This window comes from Callospermophilus lateralis, chromosome 1 (genome assembly GCF_048772815.1).
Source record: "Callospermophilus lateralis isolate mCalLat2 chromosome 1, mCalLat2.hap1, whole genome shotgun sequence".
Classification (NCBI taxonomy): Eukaryota; Metazoa; Chordata; class Mammalia; order Rodentia; family Sciuridae; genus Callospermophilus; species Callospermophilus lateralis.
Window position 1 is genome coordinate 81783123 of NC_135305.1, and position 26637 is coordinate 81809759.

Below are 26637 nucleotides of genomic sequence, written 5' to 3' on the forward strand. Positions count from 1 at the left end.
AGATGAGGCAACCGAGGGCAGAAAGGTAAATCAGGAATGCACAATTGGTTGGTAACAGAGGTGGCCTGCTCAGTTAGTATAGGCTTATTAGTCACTGTGCTTCCTAAAGTATTTTCCCAAGGACTTTATTTCCAGGTTGTTAATAGCTGGTGGGAAGTACAGAGCTTCCCAAATAATATTCAAAATCACTGAGTCATGCTGGGCATGGTGGCTGACATCCCAGCGGCTCAGGGAGCTGAGTCAGGAGGATCACGAGTTCAAACCGAGTCTTAGCAACTTAGCAAGGCCATAAGCAACTCAGAGACCCTATCTAAATAAAATACAAAAAGGGCTGGGGATGTGGCTCAGTGGTAGAGTGCCCCTGAGTTCAATCCCCAGTACCAAAAAAAAAAAAAAAAAATCAGGTTTCATTGCTGTAGGATTTCTCAGGGTCTTGACTACTTAGTTTGTGTGAATCCAGAGGGAACCGTATTTTCCAAACACTTTAAATCATTAAATTCTTGTTTGAAGTTTTAATCATTTTATGGGTAAAGTGTTTCATAAAATACACTTTGGGAAATGTAAAAGCTAATATATGAAAGAAAAATAATGGCTTTTAGGTTTGGTATATTTTCATCTGTTTGCTTATACAGTTGTCAACAGACAAAGCCTAAAGCTTGAACTTTGAGTACCAGTTCAACAATATACCAAAAAATCAAGTTCACAGCTTGTCATGTCTAATAAGGACTTTAAATACTAGGATAGGTATATGTTGGGTTCCACTTGGTCTACAAAACCAGGAGAATTCAGATGCATTTGACAAGTAGGTCACATAGACTGTTACATCAGTGGAATTCAGCTGCTTCAAAATTAGCCCCCTAGAATAGTGATGCTGGCAAAAAAAAAAAAAAAAAAAAAAAAAAAAGCAATAGGCCCCATCAGTAACAAAACAAGGCTTACACAGGAAGACAGGTTAAGATGCTTGAGTTTGAAGCCGTGAAAGCAGAAAAGCATGTCAATCAGAGGACTACCAGCAAACCTGAGAGCTGTCTATGCCCTAAAGCCCCACAAGTAGGGTCCATGGAGGAGACTTCCTGCAAGTGTGAATGCACACAGCTCCTGAGGCTGCCTGTGGTACTCACAGCGCAACAGCCTAGGGGATGAGGATGTTGCTGAATAAGCCACTTGGACCTTTCTTGCAGCACTAACTTTGACCTCCTTGAGGTACGTGGTGACTCTGCAGCCCGCTGATTTCACAGAGCCCCCAAAGACAGAATAGCTGGCTGGGGGTCCATTACAGACCTTCAGAGAAGTGAAGATTCTGTGGGTGATCAGGTGACCAGATGAATGGAGCCACTCTACACAGAACCTCTGCCCTGACAAGGGAGCAGCTTCTGCCACCTGGATAAAATCCAAGGTCTTTCCCTGCAGTAGGGAGGCATCGACTTTTCATTTAAAACAGACAGTGCATAGTATTAAAAAGTAATGATGTTTTAAAAGAATTTCCTCCCCATAAACCTAAAATGCCCTAAATGTAACTGTTTCTTTAAGTACTAAAAAATGCCCAAGGGGCATTTAAAAAGCTCTTAAGGGGTGGCCAGGCAACCCTTCATATTTACAGATAGACTGTATAATAGCAAAATAATCACAGAGGGAAAAAATAATTTTTATCCTCTAAAACACTGTGACATTCTAGTGGTGAATAAGATAGGGTCTGAGGAAGGAATCTGTAAAAAACATGAAATGGGTTACTTTAAAAATGTAATGTATTTTCTCTTTAAGAAAAGTTTAAAATGTATGAAAATTTAAAGAAAAAAGATAAGTACTTGTAACTTTAGCCTCCATCATGAAAATGCTTCTAGAATTTTTAGTGTACCTATGTATGCCAGGCATATATCAATTTTTTCCCTGAAAAATGGGGCCATACCTATACAATGTTTTGTAACCTTTCATTTTTATGCAATGACACACTGTGGGCATCTTTTCCATGTCTATAAAAATTAACCATGGCTACCTCCTGTAAGGTCAGTGAAACACTCTTATAAGTAAGGAGCATGTAAATTGGGGTCAGGCAAGTTGGGATTCAAGTCTCAGGCTGGCTACTTTATAATCACAAGATCCTCCTTTAGCTTCTCTAAGCCTCTGGTCTCTCATCTCTGCAACAGAGATTTAAATATTTTATTGCTCAGCAGTTTTCCATTATATTATGGGATGTAACATGGTTTGTTTAACAGTTTGTTTGTTGACGGACACTGAGTTGTTTCCAGTCTTTGGCTTACACAAATAAACCTGCTCTGAACATTTGAGTATAGGTTTTTACATGGACATAAATTTTAATTTCTCTAGGATAAACACCCAGGAATGTGAATGTTGGGTTGTATGGTGAGTATGTTTAGTCTTACATAATACTACCAAACTACTTTCCAGAGCACTGCACATTTAACATTTAATACAGCCACCAGCAATATATAAGATATTCTGTTCCTGTGGATCTCACCAGTATTTGGTACTGCATTAAAAAAAAAAAATAGCTGTTCTAATAGGTGTGTAGTGTTATCTCATCAATGACTTTAATTTGCATTTCCCTAATAGCTAAAGATGTTGAACACCCATTTCTAACTTTTGATTCAAAGAAACATGCTATAGTGCTATAGTGGATAGTCTTATTTGGATAAATTTTAAGTTAACTAATTGCTACAAATGGACTCTTCAAAGTAAAACTGCTTGATAGGCATATTTTAAAAAATGCTTGAAACATAATATCATATTTTTCTCCAGAAAAGTGAACTGCCCAGCTTTTAGAATATGTCATCCCTTAGTATCACGTTCTCCTGTTTACTTTACAGCATCTCTTGATGACTTATGATACCTAATAAATGTAAATGCTGGGAAAATAGTTTTTATATTGCATTGTTTAAGGAATAATGACAAAAAAGTCAGTAGCTGTGATTTTTTAAAGAAATATTTTCAATTTGCAGTTTGTTGGATCTAGGGCTTCTGTCAACTGTATAGCAAACAATTTCCCTGTCTCTTCTAAGAGATTAAAAGGAAACTTGCGAATACACCTCCACTATCAAGGAAATGAATAAAAATTAGGTTGCTCACGTTCTTAATAGAGCAGAAAATGAACCAACTATGACATGCTCTCCAAGGACATTCCAGTTTCAGGCATGTGTCGAACACATTCATCAAACACACTAAAAAGAAGGAAAGCTCACTTACCTTTATGGGCAACATGACACAGATCTTCCTGCATTTTAGAAAACTCTGATGAGGTTTCAGAACCATCAGAATAATTTTTATCTTCTCCAAAATCTAGTGTTGACAGATTAGGATTGGAGGAGTGTAGTCTTACAGGGCCAGAAAAAGGTTTAGGGACCTAAAGTGACACCAAAGGGAGAGATTTCTGTTCAGATGCAGACTGTTCAGAACATGTACTTGATTCTAAGATTGGAACCTTTTAAGGAAAGAACATTTTATAGGGAAGTCTTCCTACTTACTGAGTGTTAACTTGGAAGAAAAACAAATAAAAACTCAGGAGAAAACTTTCCACAGCAATTTGATTCTTATGAAATAAAAATGGGTGAAAAAAATCGTATACTCATTTGGAGATGATAGAAGTATTAAAGCTATGGGTTGAAAATGACAGCTAAACCTGCCAGGCTTTCATTTATACTCAGTTCCTTCCTCCCTCCTGCCATCATCACCAAGCAACTAGATGCTAATAATGAATAGGTTTTAAAATGCTCTTCTTTATTTACACCGGAGCTTCTTCAAAACATACTAGCTTCTCACGTGTGTGCATGGAACATTCTTTACTTTGAAAATATTTAAGTTCAACATATAAAGTGCTTTGATCCAAAGAGTATATACAAGAGTACATCAGATGATATATCCAAAAGCTTGGGATTTGTTTTTATTCTAACAATGTTGCCGTTTAATATGTAATGCCATTTAATATATAATATGTAACATGCAAATCTCAGCCTGTGATTTAGCTGTGCATTGGAAAAGACAGCTCCTAGAATGACACAGTGAATTTCTGGTGGGGAACTGAAAGTCTGGAGAAAAATAGCAAGAGAGAGCTCCCACAAAGTCTTGGGCCCAGAGACTGAGGCCTGTGGGTTCAGAGGGATGATAAATCCACTGAGCTTCAGCAGGAGAGGTGAGTCAAAGCACGGAGTCACAGCAGCCACAAAAACAGGACACACCCAAGCAAGAAGAGGGCAGGCAGGCTAAACATTACAGGGGAAAAACCAAAAGTTCTAGAAATGGTGGCAGTCCCTCCAACTCCATGCCATTTTCCCTTAGAAAACACTCTCTCCCCTGCCCAATACCCATTACAAGCTTAAACTACTATTCAGAGGGTCTAAGCGATGAGCTCATGTCTCTACATGCAGTATTGGAGAGAACAACTCCAGAGCATTCACTTGTCTGTTCTATTTAAGTCCAAGTAGCCCCGGCACATGGCATGCAGATCCAGCAGGAAAGCAGCTTGCTGGTGGAAGTAACGGTTACCTGCAGCGTTCCTTTAGCATCTTTGCCAATAGCTCTGGACCGCCACCTCCTGTGTGATCTTTTTTCCTTTTTGGGACTTTCAAAAACTCCACCCTTTGTTTCAAAACAGGAAAGAGAGGACAGACAGTAAGGTCCACCAAACCAATAGGGATAAATGCCCAGCAAAGTGACCACTTCCATCCCCTTGAGTTTGGCTCAAGCAACTGGCCAGACAACACCCATTGTTAGTCAAAGGCTGGGGAGGAGAAAGGAAGGTAGAAGCCAGAAGGTGAACAGAGGAGGGCTTGAGCTAACCTGGATGGCATTGATGGCAGGAGCCGAGTATGTCCGATGCAAGACGTCCATACTTTGTAGGAGTTGGCTCATTTCCACCAGGTAAGCATGGCAGTGTGCCAGGTCTGTGAGGGAAGAAAAGGGGAATGCTCACAATTTTCTACCAGCAAATGGGATCACTGTGCTGGCACCAGAGATTGTTCTTTTTGTATATTAGAGTTTCTATCTGTACAGGTAGGAAACTTTAGTTCCTTTGTTACAGGAAAGGTTGTAGACTTTAGTGGAAAACCAGGCTGCCTTAGTTTAAATCCACTTAATGAACTGTGATTCTTGGGCAAATGACTTAATGCTCTGGGACTCAGTTTCCTCATCTAGAGACTGGGAATCAGTACACACTTAGCTGACAGAGTTGTTTAACTGAGTTGATACATGCAGAGTACTCAGATGGCCTACAGTATGAACAAAACAAATCAGCCAGCAGCATTATTATGTTTTTTAAATTTTTTTAGTTGTCAATAGACCTTTACTTTATTTATATGCAGTGCTGAGAATCAAACTCAGTGCCTCACACATGTGAGGCAAGTGTTCTACCACTGAGCTACAACCCAAGTCAAGCGTTATTTTTTTTCATATTTATTTTTCAGTTGTAGTTGGACACAATGCCTTTATTTGTCCTTTTATAACTTTATTTTATTTTTTATTTAAAAATTTTTTTCAGTTGTAGATGAACACAAAATCTTTTTTCTTTTAAATTATTATTATTATTTATTTTTTAGTTTTCGGCGGACACAACATCTTTGTTTTTTTTTTTTTTTTGTGGTGCTGAGGATCGAACCCGGGCCGCACGCATGCCAGGCGAGCGCGCTACGGCTTGAGCCACATCCCCAGCCCCCTGAACACAAAATCTTTACACTTTTTTTTTTATTTTTATGTAGTTCTGGGGATCAAACCCAGTGCCTCATCTGTGTTAGGCAAGTGTTTTACCACTGAGCCACAACCCCAACCCTAATACCTTTATTTTATTTTTTTTTAATGTGGGGCTGAGAATCGAACCCAGGGCCTCACGTGTGCTAGGCAAGCACGCTACCACTAAGCTATAACCCAGCCCAGCATAATAATCCTGCAATAATAGGCTACTGCTACCCACTTGTAAAGACCCAATACACATTAAATGGATGAGTTGATCATGGACCTGAACGAGGATAATGAAGAGCTTCTGCAGATGTACCTGACCTGATAGAAGAGTACTCTCAGACCTGATCAGTAACTTAAAAGAGCCCACAACTGGCTGTTCACTAGATGCTTATGGATATTTTTGCTGAGGGAATTAAGGCCCAAAGGACTTAGGGAGTGACTTTTAAATTTTGGAGTCATCAGAAACACCTGGAAACTTGTTAAGACACCTATTGTTGAGTTCCACCAGATTCTGATTTAGATCATCTGGATGGGCCTGAGAATTTGCACTTCTAATAAGTTTCCCTGCCAGGCCAATGCTGCTGGTGCAGAAGCAACCACTTCACCAAGTGAAGTGGACCACTTGGGACCACTTCACCAAGCTATCACTCAGGGAAGCTCACGAATGGTGTTTATTGGAAGGGTAAAGCCTCCAGCATCCATGGCTCCGGTAGAAATATCTATATTCAACAAGATGGAAACCAATTCAAGGATAAAACCTGACATCTTTCTCAATTATTGCTTTAAAATCAACTGGAGACTTTTTTTTTTTTTTTTTTTGGTGTTTGGGATTGAACCCAGGGGCACTTTATCACTGAGCTATATCCCCAGCCCTGGGATCCTCCTCCATCAGTCTGAGCAGTTGCTGGAATTGTAGGCGTGCACCACCATGCCCAACTGGAAACATTTTTTTTAATTGCATATGTACAAGACTTACCCTTAGACAATTAAATCAGAACCTTCCCCATCCCACTGGTGATCATTCTTTTTTTTTTGGATGAGTCTCAGCTAATTAAATTTAAGAACACTGAGATTCATTGTGGTAGGAAGGCTCAACGTTGGCTCCCTATCAAAATCACCTGAGGATCTTTGGAAAATCAGTGCCCACCCCAGACTAATTTAAAGAATATTTTTGGAAGAGAGACCCAGGCATGGGTGTTCTTGCATTTTAAAACTCTTTTGGTGATTCTAATGTGCAGCCAAGGGAGTCAACACCTACAATGTGGGGCTCTCCATTTGGTCACCCATTCACTTCTGGAACACTAATTCTTAATCATGAAGGTGCATCAGAACCATTTTTGGCACTTAAAAAAAGAGAGAGCACTGTGCAGTTCCAAGCCCTGGAGACCCGGATTCATGGGCCCAGGTGGAAGTTAGGCATCTGTACTCAAAAGACTAGAAAAGCAAACCTGTCTCATGGACACACAGGCAAGATGAAAAGGTCTGCAAGGAAAGTGTCTTTTGTTGGCAATGAGTGCAACCTTAATTAGCAGAATATAGGTTATTAGCAAATGAGACAGAATATTAGCAAATGAGACTAGAGAAGGGAAGGTCACTAATTCATCTGAGGGTAATCAAACCAGCATCAGTTCAGAGCCATGACAGAAAGAAGCCAAGGTTTCTGGTCACTTACCTTTTGAGCATTTTTCCATATCCTCTGAAGACTGTAGCCATAAAGGAACTCGTGTCTCTCCACCACAAGAAAATGATAAATTGCTTCCAGTTTGAAATGAATTCTGCTTTGATATACTGCTACGCTGTTCCACAGATGACAAGAGCACATTATAAATGAAAACAGAGCCCAGTAGGGACACTTTAGGGTAAAGGATAATAGAGTGGGTTAGTTGCTAATAGACACCATCTGCCTATAATGGGAAGAAGCTTCTAGCAAAATATCACACAGGAGGCCCTTATATCTTTGGCTGTCACCCCACCTTGGCCATACTATGCTATAAGACCTCAGCTGATGGTCCTTATTTTTTTTTTCCTGTCAAATGGTAATACCAAAGTAATTATATAAATGTTTGAAAATATTCTGCAATCCTAAATGACTGTACATGTACGTACTGCATTTTACAACCAGGTAAGAAAACCAAGGTCAAACTGGTCAAAAGACTGCTACAGAGATCTGGGATATTGAGCTGTTCCTTATATACTCTCACACCATTAACAGATGCTCATCTCATCTGGATTCTGACTCACTGGACAAAGAGAATAATTAAGTACCAGCCCAACTTCCCTGTTCCTGCCTCAAACCCTTCCTGAGACCTAGTTCTTGAGGTGGTCCTCCCTCTTCAGAGTGCATTATTCCCCTTTCATGTTCATTATTGGCAAAACGCTTATTACCTTCCTATTAGAAATGGAGTCAAATGTCCCAGGTGCAGAATCTGTGACAGTCGACCCTGGGAAAAAGTGATTAACTTCATGTGGAAACATGGCGATTTCATTCTGGCGATACATTCTGTGGTGACGAAGTTTGGATACCCACTCATCAAAGACTTCTTCTGACTTCACCTAAAATGAGTTCAATTGAAAGGAAGAAACCAGATAGTCCCTTGCTAAAAGGAAAAATTATTTATCAAATTGAGGTCAGTATTCACATGCTCTTTATAATGGGGCATGTGTAGAAATAGCCTCTACTGACTACATTTGTTGTGCTCCATGGGAAGAAGTTTGAGGAGGAAATAGTAAAACTTGTCCTCATAAAGAATATATTTAGGTTTTCTTTGAGAGGGTCCAATTGTTGTTACATACATTCAAGTATATGTATATATATATATATTATATAAATATATATTTCAATGACATATATGTATATACATATATTTCATACACACACACACACACACACACACACACACACACTAGATATTGAACCCAGGGGTTCTCTACCATGGAGCTACAGCCCTGTCCCTTTCATTTTTTATTTTGAGACAGGGTCTCAATAAGTTGTCCAGTCTGGATTCAAAACTTTCAATCCTCCTGCCTTAGCCTCCCAAGTCACTGGGATTACAGAAGTGTGCCACTGCACCAGAGTTGTTATGCTATTTTAAAGAAACCAAAACAGTACTAGTTATATTAAACAACAAATAAACTGAAATTTATATTTGTCTCTTATAGCATTTCTGATTCTTTAGTCCCAGCTTTTCCTATCCCCTCTGAATATTATTGGCACCATATTTCTTTCTAAACTCTTTTATAATGCAAACTTTTCAGATTAATCCTTTCTGAACTGGAATAAATTAGTAAATTCTTTCTAAAATATTTAACCTTGTTCTTCTACTCTGACAAAGGGGATATTGCTGAAAAGTTACGTTAATGAATGTGAAAATTACTTAAAATAATGTTTTTCCCACTCTCAGATAAAGAAGAGTGTCTTAAAAAGTGTTATGAAGCATAATCATCATTTATTGTGTACACATTTAGTCATTCTCTCCACAGATGAGTGATATCAATTTATAATTCCTGGGAAGAATGTAATTCATAATTTGTATTAGAAAATATTTCAAATGTTCATAAAAATGCTAAAAAGAATAGAGAAAGCACCCATGAACCATCAATATTTCTTAAAAGTCAATATTTGTGTGTGAGAGAGTATATTAATATTTTCAAGGTGAAAACTGATAAATACCTGCACATTAGGGCATAAATACTCATGAAGGTGCAAATTCAAATAACCCAAAAGGATGTCTGGTTGGTTAACTTCCAAGATAAAAAATTCAGTCAATCCTGTGAAAATCTTTCCCAATGCTACAGCTGAGAACAGGGTGTGCAAATAAGCATCGGAAGCATCATCCGTCGAGAAACTGTCAGGTTGGCTTCTGTGTGGATGAGGAGCAGCACCTACAGGACCCAAGGCTCCCATGTGTCGTTTACAGAAAGAAGCAACACAGACGGACATCAGCTAGGTGTCTCCTCTATCTTATGTTCCTGAAATGCACTTCATTTCCCAGATGTGGTTAAGAGAAATTTTGTGAGAATCTTTTGTCATACTTGCGCTGATGTACTCTCAGAGGCCCTTAATGCCAAAGTACTCATTGTGACTCACCTTTTATTGGTTAAACAAGGTAGAAGAATAACAGCACTGAAAGCACTATATTAAAAAGATGACCATGGTTCTGTTCCAGCCCCTCCAGTAATTCCAGGACTATAGTCCTGTGACCTCTCTGTTGCCCAGTCCCCTTGTCTATAAAATGAGAGGGTGGGACTGGAGGACCTGACATTGAAACCATGAACTAGAACCCTCAGGTAACTACACCCTAACACTCACAGCCTCAGCTAATATTCAGAAGAAAGAATAAGCCAAACAGATCCAAAAGTGAATCACACAGAAATTTCATTTATCATGATATTAGTATTCAATGTATCCTAAGACATTTGAACTCTTTAAAAATTAGGAGTTAATAATTATTTTTATTCTATTAACTAGAAAAGTATATAAACAAGAACCTAGTATTTCCTGGCAATGTCAAAACACAGTACAAAGAGTAACTAGAAGTACAGGGAAAAATAACCCAAGCTGTTCTTTTAGAAACTGACTACCAAATGGGGCTTGGGGTAGGGTTGGGGTTAATATTTGTCCTTTACTTTTTTCCCCCAAGATTCTAGGTTGTTCCCCCATCACTTCACACAATCACAAGCAGGAGTGATTTCATCCCCCAGGGACGCTTGGCAATATTTGGAGACATTTTTGATTGTCACACTTAGAAGGGTACCGTCAGCATTCAGTGGGTTAAACAAGAGGCAAGCATGCTGCTAAACATCCTATGATGCCCAGGACAGTCCCACAATAAAGAATCATCTCGCCCACAGCGCCAACAGTGCTGAGGTTGAGAAACCCTGCTTTACAGTGAGCTAATGCAGAGATTCCGGTGAGGCTAAAGGACAGGGTGCACTTGACGGTCTTGCCCAGCCAATCAAACACATGCATGTGTTAGGCCCATGTTGCTCATCATGAACATGCTGGAGGTGACAGGGACACATTTGGACCTGGAGCTCATGATCTTGCACTTTTATTTTCTAAAGTTCAGCCCCAAATCCAAAGTAAGTTGGCCAAGTAAGAAAAGTCTTAGTATCTTCTCAATTTCTAATACTGTTTCCACCTAATAATAAAAAACAGCAACTAAACTTGTTGAGTTTACTGTGGGCCAGACATTATGCCAGTTTTTAATATGTAGCCCTATAAGAGGAGCACTTTAGACTATAATACTTTTTTTTTTTTTTTTTTTTTTAGGTAAGAAAACAGACTTTCAGAGATTAAATAATTAACCAAAGTTCAACAGCTTGTAAGCCGCCATGTCAGGATCTAACCAGTTCTGGATCTCACGCTTCATGCTTTAACTTCCTATACCACTTGTAGGGGAGAGAAAAGAAGGTCAACAGATTGAGACTCACACTTGAAGAGAAAACATTTCTGATATTCCACCATAGTATGAGAATTTAAATGGGATCCCTATAAAATTAGCTGAAGTTGTAAGATAGGGCTCCACAGATTAAATATTGTATTTCAGGGAACATAGTTTAACCTATGGTAAATGGTTCTTTATTAAAGATGGTGCTGCAGGTGGAGAGGTGATAATGGAAACATGATTTTTTTTTGTTATGGATCACTGCACAATCACTAGAGAGGAGGAGTGGTATTTGAAGGATGAGATAAGAAGAATGCTAACCCTTCAAGCAATGTTCTACACAATGGAGACGGGTCCCATCATAATATCAACAGGGTCCATTAGGAACACTTTGGTGATGAATATCTACATATTGGCTGAATATCCAAAAGGCATCACTGACTATATAGTGACTGACAATCTCTCCTCAGTATAAAGGGGCTCTGTACAACCTTGCTGGGGGAGGTGGCGCACACCTATGGTTCTAGCTACTTGGGAGGCTGAGGCAGGAGGATTACTTAAGTCCAGAAGTTCAAGGTAGCCTAGGCAACACGGCAAGACCCTGTATCAAAACAATAACAACAACAACAAAAACAACCCCCAAAAGGGCTCTGCACATGGGAGAAAGCACCTGGAAAGCAGCCTCACCTTCAGATGGTAGATGTGCTCCTCCGTGTCAAGATCGATGCACTTGGATGACTTCTTTACAGACATCACCGAGAGCCCTACGTCAATACAGCCGTGCAGCTTTTCTCTTTCTATCTACAGACCATGAAAAGGGTCACTTGAGAATCACGGTGTTATAAGTAATAGTCACTTTCCCCACTCTCCCCACCCCTCCCCTCACCTTCCGCTTCCACTAACACAGACACTACCACTGATGGAGCACGCGTGTGAGCCAACACTGAGTTCAGCGCACACAGTGTCTTCTGCACTCTGCTTCACAGAGGAGAAGACTGAGGTGCAGAGAGGTTCAGTGACAAGTAGTTCACACAGCCGGAATAGGAGAAACAAGGAACCAAACCCCATGGCTTGACTCCCAGGACAAGGAATGAACCTGTTTACTGCACCGGCTCCTGCTGAATTAATTTCTGGTGTCCTCGTTCATTTATAAGGGACTTAAAAGGAAGAGGATGGACAGGAGGCTAAAAGAGGCTAGGAGGGGAGGAATGGCAGAGGGAAGGACTCTCCAGGGGCAGGCCTACTGGCCATTTAGAGCCCTTACACGGTGACTGCCTAGTGTTACCTCCAAGAGGAACGTCTTGTTGGCCAGGGCCTTTTCTGCCAAGACCCTCAGTCACTACAAAGAGTGGGAATGCCAAATTTGGGGCTGGGTTTCATTATTAGCTGCAAGGATGTCCTTTCCCACTTGAAAACCCCTAAGACCAGAACAGATTCGTGGCGACATGGCAGGGTCTTAGACGCATCCCTGACCTCCACTTGACAGGGGGACTGAGCCCACCTAGAAACCAGGGACAAGACAGCAGGGGTCTGGCACTTCTGTTCCTCCTGCAGAAACTACTGCCCTCTGTGGTTTCCAGTTCAAGGCACTGTGACCCCCAACTGTACACATTCTCACTCCTGAGATGACGACGAATACCCCTGCAGAATTCTTCAGCGGCATGCTGAACCAATGAGAAGACTTACATCCGTTTGGCTCTTGGCATATTTCAAGATTCCTTTGTCGAGGTAGAAAAATCTCTGGGGGAAGAAAGCACAATTCATTGAGATGTTCCACTGAAGCATTCCCGTCCTGCTCTCAAATTTCAACTTCAAATCAAATGTTTAAGTGCCCCAGAACTGGGTGCTCAGTGGGGTAGGGTGGGTACATGTAAAGGAGAGGCCAAGGCCGATGTCTTACCTTGTGCCAGCCTTTTAAGGGCCATTTCCTCTTTTTCAGCAAAAATCCTTTCTGAACAGGCGGCTCCTGGGTGTAATTCATCTCCCCCCTCAGTCCTTCCACCACTTCCCAGCTGTCCTGTTCCAACAAAAGAGTCCATGCTAAATATCTATCTTTAAAAAAATAATAACATAAAGAAGCATTTCATACAATCAGAAAATCCATCAAAGATGAGCCTGGCTGTGTTTGTTGGGGAAAAAGAAATTCAAATTTAATTTCCATACAGTCCTTGGACTTTAAAGATTTAATGCTATCATTCAGTGGCATTGAATTTGATTTTTTTTAAAGTCCTCTTTTAGAAGGGAATGTTCCTTTCTCTTTTTATGTTTGAACCTTGACAACCACAGCTAAAGGGAAAGATTTTACTGCAAGTTCTATTTTTGTTCACCTTGACATCAGCACACAATTACTGTTCACTCACTAGACTCCAGTCTAAATGTTAACCAAAAGCTACAGGCATCAGGATGGGAAGGATGTGTGTGTGTGTGTGTGTGTGTGTGTGTGTGTGTGTGTGTTAGGGTTGGCTTAAGACATGGCCCAAAAGTATAAGACTGGATGCAAGTTAGTAAGCATGACAATTTGACTGAAATAATAACTTAGTTGACAATTAATTGTCTTCAAAGTTGAGTATTTAAGTAATGAAAATCTTGAAGCATCAAACAGATGATTTGGCAACAGGTGTTTTCACCCTATTTTTCCAGAAATAAATTTTTTCTCATTTTCAAAAACTTACGTTTTTTTTTTTTTTTTAATCATTTGTAGTTTTGAAGAGATACAAACAGTTGTTGCAATTAATCTTCCATTATGGTTATTTAGATAATTTCAACTAATTGAAAACAAATTTTAATTTCAAAAACACTAAAAATTCTGAAAATTTATTTTAGAATTCATAAATCATTGCTAAGTTATAAGATAAACCAAAATCAGCAATAACACAGTTACTGAGAGTTACTTTTACAAGTATTATGTATGCTTTTTATTGGGATATAGTGTACATGAGATGTACGTATCTGAAGAGTTCAACTTGAATTTACACACACTTCAGTAACTACCATCCAGATCAGTTACAAGTCTTTTCCTACCTGGCCAAGATTTCACATTGACTACCTTGCTCTGAGTCCAAGCTCCAGCTTCCAGGCAGAGGCCAGAGGTGCCTGGAGAGAGACAGTAAGCCTGGACCTGCACCAGGGAGCAAAGGTAGTTACATTCAGGTCCCAGGACACAAATGGTCTCACAGGGCGGGAATGGACATGGAGAGAAGTCCTTAGTGGCTCGATTCCACGTTGCCATCAAGCCCAGTACTTTTTCTGTAACAAGAATTCTTTCCTACATTAGCAACTGAGCTATTTCTCTAAGGATCCTGACAGATCTATGCACCTCCTATCTGATTGCCTTTTACTGTGAATGGAGTTAAAGGTACATTCCAGAGGTGTGAAATCCACAGAGGTCTCCCAGAATCTGGAGCTATGAAAGGGATTTCTTTGATGAAAAAAAGAAAGAAAAAAAAAAAGCAATTCAGCTTTCAATGTAGAGATTTTTTTTTTTCAGAAAGATAGCAACATTGAATGAGATTTCTTCATAGCAATTATTACCAATTATTCAAAGTCACTTAATTACATCCAGACAACTACTGGAGACAGCCTATCATTAAGTGATGGGAAGCCACACTTCTTATTACATAAAACCACAAAAATTTATGCTTACATGTATTTTAGCCAGAAAGCCATTCCTCAAAATTAAAGTGTTTTGCTTGTCTAAATGTTAATGAATCGTTAAGATTCCTAAGTTAAAAATGCTACCTCCTCCAGAGGTGGAAAGAGACTACATCAATGTGCTATCTTCCTTTCCAAAGGCTCGCCATTCATTTATGATAATATATATAGATTTATCATCCCTACAGGACAAAAGGCTCCTGGAGAGTAGACGTTTACTAATGATTTCCTCACGATTTCTAACCTGCTATCCTGTGAATAGCAGGTATCTGATGGCAAGTGAATAATCATGGTCCTGGAATAAGGCTGTCAATAGATTCACACTCTTGGAATGGTATAATTTGGCATGAACTTGAAGTGTGCACATTATCTATGGGCCAAATGACTATTTACAAATTAGGTACAACGTACCCATATTTGTGAAAGAGGGGTGTGTGTAGTATTGTTATTAAATGTAAATTGAAGGCTCCAAATCCTCTGTAAAGTACTCAAGTGGATCAAGCCCTTTGGATTTGTCTGAAGACTGCTGAGCAGAAGGCAACCTGCTGAGTGCTAATACTAAGCAATCATGCACATCTGCTCAGTACCTCCCATTGGGCACAGAGCAAATGCCAAGGGGATTAGCTGTCATTGCATATTTCACAAAAAGTGGGGGGATGGATAAAATCACACCTGTAGTTTAAAGGAAAACAAGAATTAAATTTTAAAATAATTTCAACGATTCACATGAGAACTAGATTGCCCCTGAATTCTTGAGACATAGTACATTCCTCCCAGTGAGCCAACGAAAAGAGCAGGGAATTAGGGCAAATATGTTGGCCTTTAACATAAATAAGTCAAAAAAGGTTTGCTTCATTTTTTTCCCTACAAAATGTCCTTTTTTTCCTCCTCATTTTATCTCCCACCTGGGCTCAGAACTTGAAACTGTTGCCAGGTTGGAAAAGCTAAGTTTGAAGGCTCCCCTTGGCTGGGAAAGAAAGTGCTGCAGCCAACTCCTTTCCTGGGCTCCACATCCAAATCTTCCCACCCCAGCTTGCTTGTGTGTCACCATTCTTGAATTGGTGGCTGACACCTGACAGCCAGTCCCCAACCCCCAGTGGTTCTCAGTGGGCTGAGGCTGCTCCCCTGAGCCTGTGGAATCCTGGAGTCACTTGTGTCATTCACAGTGATGGGGAGGTGTCTGGCACCTAATGGCTGTGAGCCAGGAGACAATGTAAGACATCCCAACATGCCTCAGTCTCGCACAATGAAAACGTTGTCCCCCATCGCCTTTCCAAGTGTTCTTATACATTTCTGTAAGTGAAAGTCTGATTCAAATCACTTGGGCATAGAAACAGTGTGGACTGTTTCACACATATACCAATGTATTTTTGCAGGGTTTTTATGCACTCTGAATTCTCAGGAATGCAAGTACTGAATAACTAAGGGAAGACAGTACATAAATTTGTTTTTGTTTTTGTTTAACCTTACCAAGCTTCACCCACCATTTGCCTAAACCACATCACTGAAGGCTATGACATATATATTATTAACATGCCTGTGTTGTCTGCATTCATGGTAACTATATTCTACATGTGAGAGTATCTGACCACTTCATTATGTTTTCTGGTATAAACATGTCCAGGGTTTTACATATGGAAAAGTATATTTTAATATTAACCACATTCTTTGAATTTTCCTTTATATTACAGAAAATCATGATGTTGAGAGTTTAAAAAAATGTGTGCAAATTCCATTTGAGGAGAGTAAAGGGGCCATTAAAATTCTCACAATAAGAGGACGTTGGTTAAGGGGATGATGGGATTAATAAATGCTGATGAACCTGGCACAGATTCTGTGTACTATTGTGGGAAAGAAGACCAGGCCAGGATACAGTGTAAATGAAATCACTTTGAAAATTGAAAGGATTTTAATATCTTCTTATAACTAAGTCCTATTGGTTCCATCTTCAAATTTTTCTTTAAAAAAACAAACAAACAAATAAGTTACACATTGTTAGAGGAAGAGAAATACCAATAGAGGGAAATACTGTAAATCCCCAGGACATGGTCTTTGAAGATCACTTTCACCACTGATCCTTTGGTGAAGAATGAGTGCATGTGCACACACACTAAGCTGGGTATCTTCCATTTTCTCCTCTAGAGCACCCTTCACTTCTCTGTTCTGCTGACTACATTAGTGGCCTTTCTTGTATCAGAGTTCCAGTTGATTTTGTTCAATAAGGAGCATTGAGGGTTTCAGAAGTTCAGCACATGGTAGGCTGACTGCATAGCTCTGGTGCAAAGTGAGGCAGAACATCATGGCAGAATGGCATGGCAGAGGAAAGCTGAGCAGTTCATTATAGCCAGGAAGCACAGAGCAAATTGTCTATTTCTGTCCCTTCTTCTGTATTCCCAGCCCCAACCCTGACCCAGGCTCTCAATTGATTTCATGGATTGATTTCCCACTTCTTCTAAAATCAACAACCCTTTATTTGCAGGCTCCATTGCCACCTAGCCTTTGTGCAATATGAAAATGAGTATGACATAGTGTTCATCTTTATTTTCACATCTGTAACTTGTTTACATTGTCTCAGCCTCTGAGAATCTTCTTGATCTTTTCCATCCAAGTAAATTCTTCAAGATTTTAGTTCTGTTTCTACCTCCTTCCATTAAATTTCTAAATTATCTAAACCACATTAGTCAGGTATTCCTGTAAATAATAGTTACTGCTGCCCATAACCAGATAATTTAGCATTTAATTAACTCGTGATTTTTTTTTCCATTTGTATCCCCAGTGCTTTGTCTTTTCTTTCTAAATTATCATAGGGATAATTTATCCCTATCTTTTCAATTTGCTTAGAATCTCAGAAAAGTCTTATATATGTAATAGGAACTTGGAGAATTCTCCTGGCTCATTACTTTTTCTTGTCTTCAACCAAGAAAATAGATTCAATTCTCAAACCAAGTAAATGGCACTAGGTAGTTAACTTACAAGTAAGTATTAAGCAGTATCTTCAATTCTGTATAGCATGTGATTTAAAACACAAAATAGTATCTCAGGAAATACTGTCCAGAGGGGTTGCTTGAAAAAATACATAAATAATAATAAGATAAAATTATTAGAGAAAACTTTCTAGTTCTATGAAAGCAAGAACTTTTCTGTCTTCTTTACTTCCTAAAACATTGTATAGTAACTATTAATAAATACATTAAAAGAATTAGTGAAGCAATTACAATGGCTAATGCTAAGTATATATTATATGTCATATAGCATGTTAATGGCATACTTAGATTATCACGCTTATTCCTTGCATAGTCCTTGAAGGTTAGTTTTATTACTATTCTTATTTCTTGAATGTGGAAACTAAGGAAAAGAATTAGATGATCTCTCTGATATAAGAAATATACCTAGTGGTATAGCTAGCCACCTGACTGCAGAGACTACATTTTTAATTGTTCTGCTACATAATCCTGAATGCTCCATCTTTATTGTAGTTTGAAAACGTACATTCTGATGTTGAACAAGGAGTGAATCCTATGCAGCAGGGAGATAGTAGTGGGTTAATCCAGGAAGTGGCCAAGACCCCCAAACCACTGATAGGAGTTAAGAAGCAGTGCCCTGTGGGGAGAGACAAATAAGGTCTGGGATCCTGCTCTCTGTCCTGTGGTCCTACCACACAGGGGCAGGAAGCTAACCCATGCAAAGACTGCCAAACCTCCCTCATGCACTCTTTAATATCTACAAAGCCTGCCCCATCCCTATCTCAGCCCAGTGAATTCTTATTTTGCCTCAAGCCTCCTCCTCCCAGTAGAAATTCTCTCATTCCTGATGATGGTCAGCATTAACACAAACCTGTTTGCACTGTCCGCTCCCTGAGAATGTGGGTCCCATGCATTATTCATTATAATCTGTCTTTATTCATTATAATCTTATTACCTGGAAAATACAGGCCCTCAATAAATATTTACTGAATGAATCTGAGGACAGGGGAAAATAAAAAGTGTCCCACAGGGTGTCGTATTTCAATAAGGCATTAAATGAGCTGAATCTCAGGACAGAAAAAAAATTTAAAAAGAGATGCAGGTATCTCTTGCTAACAGGTGAGTGGCTCCTGCTGTCCTCCACAAACCCGGTGGCTAGGAGTAGGAGATGCACCTTGAGTTGAAAATCCTGAAACACTGTGAAGGGTGGACGTGGGCCACCTTAGACATGAAGGCCTTGCTGACAGCCCAAGGCAGATGGGCCCATGTCCCATGATATGGGAGTCACACTGAAAGGTCATCATAAATATCAGATAGAGAGAGAAATATGACAGGGGGCTGGGGCTTTAGGGTTTTTGCTTGAGTTTAAGGAAGACAGTTTGGCCCTGTCATCTGGCATTAAATTCAGTCTGTTTTACTGAATGTCAAAAAGTGCCAAAGATAGAAAGCTGCTTTGCAGTTGGAAAGGCAGCTAAGCATTTATTCATACTCACGAGCTGGCCAAGTTCATTTCCATATTGCTGAGTGCACGAATTGAAAGCACTTCCCTCCAGCACAGCTGTTTGCACAGTGTACAGCTCCTAGGCACCTTTCAAATGCTGAATTCTCAGTTGCTGCCTTTGCAGTGATGTCAGAAATAGAAAATGATTTAAAATTTCATTCTTCTGCAGCTGAAAATGTTGGGAGAGAAGTTTGTGGCTGCCTCTATCTGGCCTGACTAGAGAGTGGGTTGTTCCAATAGCTTGATCTGTTAGGTTTTTAAAAATCACAAGGCCATACTCAGTATTAAATCACATGGAGCCTAATTTAATCTGTTTTGATCAACTTCAAAGGTATTTGTGATCTTGTAAAGCCTATCAAGAAAGAATAAAAATCATAAATAGTCCCTTTTGTGATTATACTATGGACACATGGAAATACTTGTTGATAGATTATCAATTAATAGAACTCTGATGTCAGAACAAGTCTGTATTTAGATTTCAAACCCTGAAAGATGGTGGTTTTGCCTATTAAATGCTTTTTTCTCAAGATGTTTTGACCACCAGCAGGCCTGATAGTATTAGCAATTGAAGAAGAAGAAGGAGAAGGAGAAGGAGAAGGAGAAGGAGAAGAAGGAGGAGGAGGAGGAGGAGGAGGAGGAGGAGGAGGAGGAGGAGGAGGAGGAGGAGGAGGAGAAGGAGAAACAACTTCATGTGGGGAGGGGTGGTGTATGAGATGAACTTCAGTGCTTCTCAAATTGCATTGTGCACCCAAATACCTGAACATCACATGCACATTTCCAATCAGAGGTGTGGGGAAGGGTGCTGAGGTTCTGCATCTGCCCTTGGACCCAAAGCCCACTGAGAGTAAACACATTCCAGAAGATCAGACTGTCTTGAAGAATTGGGATCTTACTTAGACTCCAAGGATGAAACCAGGACTAATGGGTGGGAGATATAAGGTCCTGGATTCCAGCTCTGCATAAGGGACAGACTATGTGATTACATTAGCTAATATATCACACAGCAGCATTAGCTTCAGTGTAGTAAGCTCAGGTACAATCTCTGACTTTAGGATCTAAGTGAGAAGATTCAAGAAAAGAAGAGACTGAACAATGAAGAGCCTGCTCAGATTCTGAAGGCCATGCAGGAAAGAGCAGCCACCATGTGCCAGGAGTTACTGTCCTTCCTTTCCCTTGTGCACAGAGATGTGGTTCCTATCCACACACCAGGGCTGGGGAAACAAACATCCAGATGACACAGGTCCCAAAGTGTTTCCAGTGTTCTTTGTTAATCAGTCACACCCCACAAACACTACTGCCTTAATTACTTATGTAATAGGAGAATATGCACTTGGTCTTTGGGGAAAATCTTGAGAAAGCACAGGAATGAGGAGAAGAAAAGGAGTCATTGCCAGATATCATTGACATTGATCATGACAATGGGGGGAAAAACACGTGAACTGCCAGGTCTCATGGAGTGCCCCCTGAACTCCTTCCCATCTTGGGTTTCCAAATAAAAGAAAAAGGGCTTACTGCAACTGTATTGATCACTGATGGTTTTATAATTAAAACAGTATTAATTTAAAAAAATCATCACACATATAATGACTATTTCTACCCTGTTGATGACTCTCACTCAGCATTTATGACTGTAATTGCATTGGTACATTTTTAGGTTTCTCAGATATATGTGGAGGTTATTCAATTGTTAAATATTCCCCTAATGGTATCCAGCCCTTTAAGGCTATGAATAGCCTCTTCTATGCACTTTCTCCATCACCGAGTCCTCTGAAGAGCAGTAGCTTCTACTAAAGATGGAGACATCCAACCCATGAATTCCACTCCATACCTGGTAGCCATATAGTCCACTAGCGTGGTGATGGGGTCTCTATAGTTGTGATTATGAGAATGATGATAGTATTAAAAATAATGACTACTATCTATTGAACAGTTTCTATGTGCCTCTGTGGTAATTATATAACTTGAGAGTATTATTATTCCAATTTTACAAATGAGAATACTGAAGTTCCAAAGTAGCTTGCACAAGGATACTAATTATTAAGTGGTAGAAACCATCTGTGGTCAGGGTCTAGACCACACAGAGAACCTCTCAGACAAACGTCCACTCTGGATAGATAGATCACCTAGAAGTACATGGACATGGTAGAGTCCCTCCAGGGGCATCTGCCCACCTCAGTCCCACCCAGCACAACTCTCTCCCCAGTGGAAGAAATCTGACTCTCAATAAGATGATGATGACAGGAAAATGCTGTCTACCACGGGACTCAAGGGTCTCTTCTGGATTGTTTTTTGCTTCAAGGCATACTATAATGATTGCCCCTGCCCCCCACCAGAGAGTTATAGAATACTTGTTTTGAACCTCAGAGTTTGAAAGAGATATGTAACTCATCTATCCAAATTTTTCATTTTAGAAATGAGTAAATCTAAGCAAAATGATTTGCTTTGGACCACAAAATTAGGCGAGGAGCTTCTGAGAGCCAGAATTCCAAGGCTTCCGATTCCAACTCAATACCCCTCCTGGATCCCTAAGACTGACTTCTTTCCACAGGGGCACCTACCTGTGCAGGAAAGTCTGGGCCAATGCACCACACCTGGGTGTGTGCCACAGGAGGACAGGGACTCACCAATCCCAATACCTGTGTGAATGTGTCTGGGGCCAGAGAGGAGAAGGTGGGGATATTTTTGCTTTTTATAACTTCTAGCACTATTTTAATATTTTACCTTTAATGCCTTTTATTTTAAAAAGTAGAATCTTTTAGTGGCACATTGGAAGGCCCTGCCTTTTGGTGTTTGAGCACTGGAGCAAAATACAGACTTTGTACTGTGATAAAACACTTTCACACTCCAATTACAGGGCTCTTAGAACCAAGAAAACTCACTCCCTCAGTGGATAGTACCAGCTGATAACAGTGTTCTCTGTTGCAGTGTGCTCAAAACTACTTTTCCAGAGCTGAAATTTACAGTCAAATTAGGCACACATGCTGCATGATAATGCACATATGATTAGGTGTAGGTGGCATAAGTTTAGTACAATGAACTCTTCCTTATCTTTGTTCCAAATCACCAGTGATTTGTTTTTACAGAACTCTGCAATAACTGGTTCTCATAATGAGAACTTAGTGACAGGTTAAGATCTAGCAAAATCTTATAAATCAAAGAAGGAATGATTTTAGCATTAGGTCGGGTACAGTCCAGATTGTAACTGGCTTCTCCTTAAGGGGGAAGTCCCTACTTGAAGGTCTAAAGCTCAGCATAGAGACACAAAGATGTAAACCCAATTGCCAAAGAAGCTAGTAAATGTTAAAAATAAAAAAAACATCCCAAGTTGAAATTTGTGAGTGCCAAATGGGAGATTCAAACAAATCTGGTGCTAGAACTCAGGAGGGCACAATTCTCAAAGCTATATCCCCCTTAGCTAGGACTAAGGGCTCAAGCTGGGACTCAGAAAAACTGACACAGAGTGAGAAGTAGAGTGTGTCCAATTCCTGAGGCTACCCTGACAAAAGACCACAAACCTGATGGTTTAAAACAACAGCAGTTTATTAATAGTTCTGGAGGCCAAAAATCCAACAACAAGGTATTGGAGAACTATGGTCCTTTTCAGGATCTGGGGAGATTTTTTCCCTTGACTCTTGCAATTTCTGGTGGCTCTTGGCATTCTGTGGTGTACCCTGGCCTTTAGCTGGCACTCCAGATGACCTCTGCCTCCGACATCTTCATACCACCTTCTCCTCTGTGTTCATTTCCTCCTGTGCATATTTCTTACAAGACTTATCAATAAGGCCCACCTGGATAATCCAGAATGCTCGAGATCCATAAGTTAGTTACACCTGCAAAGGCCCTTGGATTCTGGGAATTAATATGTGGGTGGACCTTCTGGTGGACACCTTTCAGCTCACTTCGGGCAAGAGAGAACATGAGGCCGAGATATGACAGGAATGTGACTCTCCTGGGCTTGTGTACAAGTGCAGAGGGAAATAGCTGGACTCAGTGGTCAGGCGAGGGTGTAGGCCTTAGCGGGATGTTAGATAATTCTAGGGATCTTGTGTTTGGCCTCTGTCCTGTTTACACTATCACTTCTGGGTTGCTAGCATTTTAGTATTATCAAATCACTACAGTGAACTTTCCCTTCCCCAGGAAAGAACTGTTGAGTCAGTTCAGCTCACATTTGCCCACAGCTGCTCAAGAACATTCCAGTAACCGCACAGCTGGTAAGTCACACTGCCAACCAAAACATCTGGATCAGGATCCTTCCTTCCTGCATCCTGCACCATGGCCACAGCCAACCATGAACAGGTATGTTCATTTTCTTGAAGCACCTAATGTAGTTTTTATCAAAGTAATATTTTTAAAATGCACCCAAATATATATTTGCAGCTTGTTATTTTGCAGAATAGTACAGACAGTGCGGCAGCTTCCAGAGGTGTTTTAGAAGTTCATTTCTCCTGCTCTTCCAAGCGGGAATGGAGCTGACAGTCGGTTATTTGTGGACTTGGGAAAGAACAAAGACACCCTGACAACTCAAATATGTCATTTTCAGCTGATGCTTTAACCTCTTCCAATGTTAAATGTTGCTTCTTTATAAAACTTAATGTGGAAATACATTGAGAAGTGAGCCTTATTTCTTTGCCCTTCCTCCCTCCAGGGTACAATCTTACAACCAGAGGAATAGAGAAAAGGTCAGCAGTCAGGAGTAAAAAGCCCATAAAAGGAGAAATGGGAAAACTAAGACAGAAGTATGTAGTTAATTCTTCTCTGATGAGTCCACCAGAAAAATCTCCAGGCAATAGGAAGCCACAGACTGCTCCACTCATTCATGTTAGTCTTGACCCTGGATTCAAAGAGGTGCTGGCTGATGGAGTCTTGTCTAAATGCTCATTTATATAAGGAACAAGGAACTGAAATTAGTGTCTGAAGAAGCTTTCTAAGCTCTTAAAAAACAAAAACAAACAAACAAAAAAACTATCCAGTGACCACCAATAGGACAGTAGCTTGGTTCCCCACCATTTATCAGTCATGTGACTCAGAACACATCAGTTCCTATCTCTGAGCCATATTTTCTTTCCATGGTGTAGAAAACAATACAGCCTTGTTGGGTTGATTTAACACTCTGAAGGATGGTGTGAAAGGATCTGAGGAGCTGCAATCAGATGGTTTTAACTTTTAGCATCCCTTGCAGACTCTTCCTCTCAGTGCAGCCTGGACACAGGCCAAATTGCCTCTGTAGGTGCCACCCACCTCACAGCCAGAGGAGGCAATAAGGAAGCAGTCACCTGCAGGGCTTTTTGAGGACTCCCCTTATGGAAGGTGAATAGTTTGCCAGACACTTCCATAGACTTCCTACATGCAGACCCTGTTCTAACTAAGCAATTTGCACAAACTTACATGGAAGCAAAGCACGGAAAGGGTATGTAATCTGCTCAAGGAAAACCATCTTATAAACAGCCAAGGACTGAATTCACATTGGCTGGCTCCAGAAGTCATGCTTACTGCCTTCATCTTCTATGACCTTCAACTGTGGTGTGAACATGGTTTGTCCCCTCTGAAGCTCTGGTTAACATGTGATTGCCATTATGGCAGTGTAGGGAGATGGGCCTTTAAAAGGTGATTAGGTCCTTAAGAGGGATTAATGTCTTTTGCTTCAGGAGTGAGTTCTCTCTTCCAAGCCCTGGATTAGTCACCTAAAGTGAGTTGTTACAAAGCAAGGCTGCCCCTTGTGTTCCCTCTTCACTTTCTGCCATGAGTTAAAGCAGGACAAGATCCTCATGAGAAGATGAGCACGTGCCAGCACCATGCTCCTAGACTTCCCAGTCTCCAGAACCAAAAGCCAAAATAAATTAATAATTTAATAAATCACCCAGTCTCAGGAATTTTGTTGTAGCAACAGTCAATGAACTTAGACACCATCTTAGGACAAAGTGACAGTGATTCAGTTCATACTTAACAAAAGAAAGATGGCAAATTTCAGTATTCCTAAAGACATGATGAACTAAAAGGAAATCAATGGGACTAAGCATTTTTAAATTGACAGCTGAAAATATAAACACCTGAACATTATAGCTTTAATGCACTTTTCAAAACTTGGCAAATTCTCCCCCTTTCAACTCACCTGCCTTATGGATTCTGGCACTGAGCCTGTACTGGGTATGCTCTGCAGAGTGCAGCATAATTTAATGGCCTGCATAATTAAATTTCCATCAGGTGACCCAGGGAGAGCTCAAATGCAACCTTCAATTAGCCCAGGGAAAGCAGGGTGACAAGAGTGAACTACAGAACTGTACGGAGACTTACCTAGCAAATCCCCTGAAATGGTAAGTGAAGCAGCTGTCAACTATGTTGGCAGGATTTACTTGCTGGTTTCTGATTTTCATGCCAAATGCTAACAAAACATAAAAAGAATGGTGCTCTCTTTACAACCCACAGTCTTTGAAATCAGAGCTGATTTCTTATTTGTAAAGATTTGTGCAGCTGCTCTGCCCTTTATAACTTCACATCTTCCTGCTCAGGACCTTTTAATAGGTTCTGTATAGATAACAGTTAAAGAAATAAAGCCCAGGGCTCTAGAACTCTTTAAATATAGACCAACCATATTTGTTCATCTTTATGGAGCCTAATCTGGCTTCTGAAATGTGTTACTTTGAAAGTTCTAGGAAGGAAATGTAAGGAGGCAGGGGTAAACAGACAAAAGAAAATTGCAATTACTCATATTGTATAGGTCCTTAAATAGCAATTCTTCCCACTTAGGTATCCCTTAACCCACTTCCTATATCTACAGAGCTTCATGAATAGTAATCTTTCTACCTAGCAACTGCATACTGATTCATTCATTAACTTAACCCACAACTACTGAATGTCTCCTCTGTGCTAGCCTAGGTACTTTAATTTAGTTCTTTTTCTCCTTCAAGAAGCAAGATCCTTTAACATAGATATATGGATAGCACAGTAGCCATACATAAATACATAGCACCTTTAAATTATATGTAAAAAGATCTGGGGTAGGTACAAAGGACAAGTTCAAGTTCAATTCCAGAAAAGAAAGGACAAGGGAAAGTTTGGCTAACCCTGATCGTTACCTGGCTGTGCTGGGTGAGAATTTAAGTAAAAATTATTTAAAAAGAAAAACCTTTCATGCACATGATGTTTTAAGTTTGGACATGTAGTGTACCTTCCTAATTTCCACCTCCATTCCAAACACAGTGAAAATATATATAAAGTTACAAGCACCTAGGGATCTTCCATGTTTGTATGATAAAAAACTAGACTAGATATCTTCAAAGAAAATGTGATTTGTACCCACACACACAATCACATAGAGATTAAAAAAGAAGGAAATCTTGTCATTTGTGACAACATGGATGAACTTGGGGAACATTATCTGAAGAGAAATAAGCCAGGTACAGAAAAACAAATACTGCAAGATCTCACTTATAATGTGGAATTTAAACAAGTT

At 40.0% G+C, this 26637-nt stretch overlaps 1 protein-coding gene across 3 annotated transcripts in view; it reads right to left on the reverse strand.

Moving 5' to 3' along the window:
• Window positions 1–26637, reverse strand: part of Osbpl3 (oxysterol binding protein like 3) — a 181294-nt gene that overhangs the window by 61038 nt on the left and 93619 nt on the right. For all 3 annotated transcript variants that reach the window (XM_076835440.2, XM_076835420.2, XM_076835430.2), the window contains exons 3-10: window positions 12973–13089; window positions 12759–12812; window positions 11760–11873; window positions 8071–8238; window positions 7358–7481; window positions 4792–4895; window positions 4498–4590; window positions 3202–3358 (exon numbers count right to left, since the gene is read on the reverse strand). In XM_076835440.2, the coding sequence (XP_076691555.1) occupies window positions 3202–3358; window positions 4498–4590; window positions 4792–4895; window positions 7358–7481; window positions 8071–8238; window positions 11760–11873; window positions 12759–12812; window positions 12973–13089 (931 nt within the window). The remainder of the gene's footprint in view (window positions 1–3201; window positions 3359–4497; window positions 4591–4791; window positions 4896–7357; window positions 7482–8070; window positions 8239–11759; window positions 11874–12758; window positions 12813–12972; window positions 13090–26637) is intronic.